This window comes from Cariama cristata, unplaced genomic scaffold (genome assembly GCF_000690535.1).
Source record: "Cariama cristata isolate BGI_N322 unplaced genomic scaffold, ASM69053v1 scaffold20239, whole genome shotgun sequence".
In the NCBI taxonomy this organism is placed as follows: domain Eukaryota; kingdom Metazoa; phylum Chordata; class Aves; order Cariamiformes; family Cariamidae; genus Cariama; species Cariama cristata.
Genome location: NW_009635497.1, coordinates 1781 through 2951, shown reverse-complemented (window position 1 = coordinate 2951; position 1171 = coordinate 1781). Strand labels below are relative to the sequence as shown.

General features: G+C 41.2%; 1 protein-coding gene across 1 annotated transcript; it reads left to right on the top strand.

Moving 5' to 3' along the window:
* The first annotated feature begins 421 nt into the window (after positions 1 to 421).
* On the top strand, positions 422 to 952 carry BHLHA15 (basic helix-loop-helix family, member a15). Its single transcript, XM_009707581.1, has one exon. It carries the CDS (start codon positions 452 to 454, stop codon positions 950 to 952), a length of 501 nt encoding a protein of 166 aa, XP_009705883.1. The 5' UTR covers positions 422 to 451.
* Positions 953 to 1171: the final 219 nt, after the last annotated feature.

The following is a 1171-nucleotide window of genomic DNA, read 5'->3' as shown; positions in this document are numbered from 1 at the left end:
TCTTATGTGCAGCAAGAGAAGAGAAATCTCTGTAGTTTGGGGCCTACTTACGAGAAAGTGGAGAGGTGTCTATTTTTTCACTTGGCTTCCCACAGGTGAGGACACCAGTAGGTGATTCACTGCATCTTTGTTTCAGTCGTTCCATTCACTTGGCCTTTGTTCCCTCTGTAACATCATCCTTCCAGCTGAAGGAGGATCTGTTGTTCTCTAAAAAAGGATTTTCTCCTCTGTTCATCTGCACAGGTCATCTTGACTAATAACATTCACAACTTCTAAACCGAGCATCACTAAATTGAGAGCCAATGATGGTTTTCCAGTAGTGAACAAGTAAACAAACCTTTCAAACCTGCATCAAATCATTTGTTCAGCATGGAAGTGTGCAACAGTTAAAGATGTTGGTGTTGTGTTTTTACAGCACATTGATACTTAATACCAGTACATCTACCAAAACATGAAGACTAAAACCAAAGGAAAGAAGCAGAGGCATACTGTTGACAAAGAAGCATTTTCTGAGGAGTCAGCAATGAGAAAAAAAGAACTGGTGAAAGGCTTGCGACACAAAGAAAGAAGGAATGGGGGAAACAAGGAGAGTGGCAAGATTGCTACAGCCAGAGCCAAGCATCCTTGGGGCAGTAAGGACAGGCACATGAGGAGACTCGAAAGCAACGAACGGGAGAGGCAGAGAATGCACAAGCTCAACAACGCGTTCCAGGCTTTGCGGGAGGTGATCCCTCATGTGAGAGCTGAGAATAAACTTTCCAAAATAGAGACTCTCACACTGGCCAAAAATTACATTAAATCGTTGACCTCCATTATACTCAATATGTCCAACGGACACTTTCCAGCAGCAGAAGGCGTGGGGGGAGCCTGGGGGTCCAAATTGTACCAGTATTACCAACAACAACATGGGGATGATGATCATGAGGAACATGTACAAAAATATTCCACATAGATTCATAGCTTTAGCCAAAACACCTACAGTTAGTTACTACTGTCATTCTTTTTCTATCTATCTTGCATGCTAATACATGTCAGTACATAGAGGTTCTAAGAGATTATTTTTGCCTCCAACTATCCCCTATTTTTTCTTAAAAAGACAAACAGGTAACACTCATGGCTGTAGCTTATATGGCATATGAAAAATTACCTTAAATTATAAGAATTTTTCAGA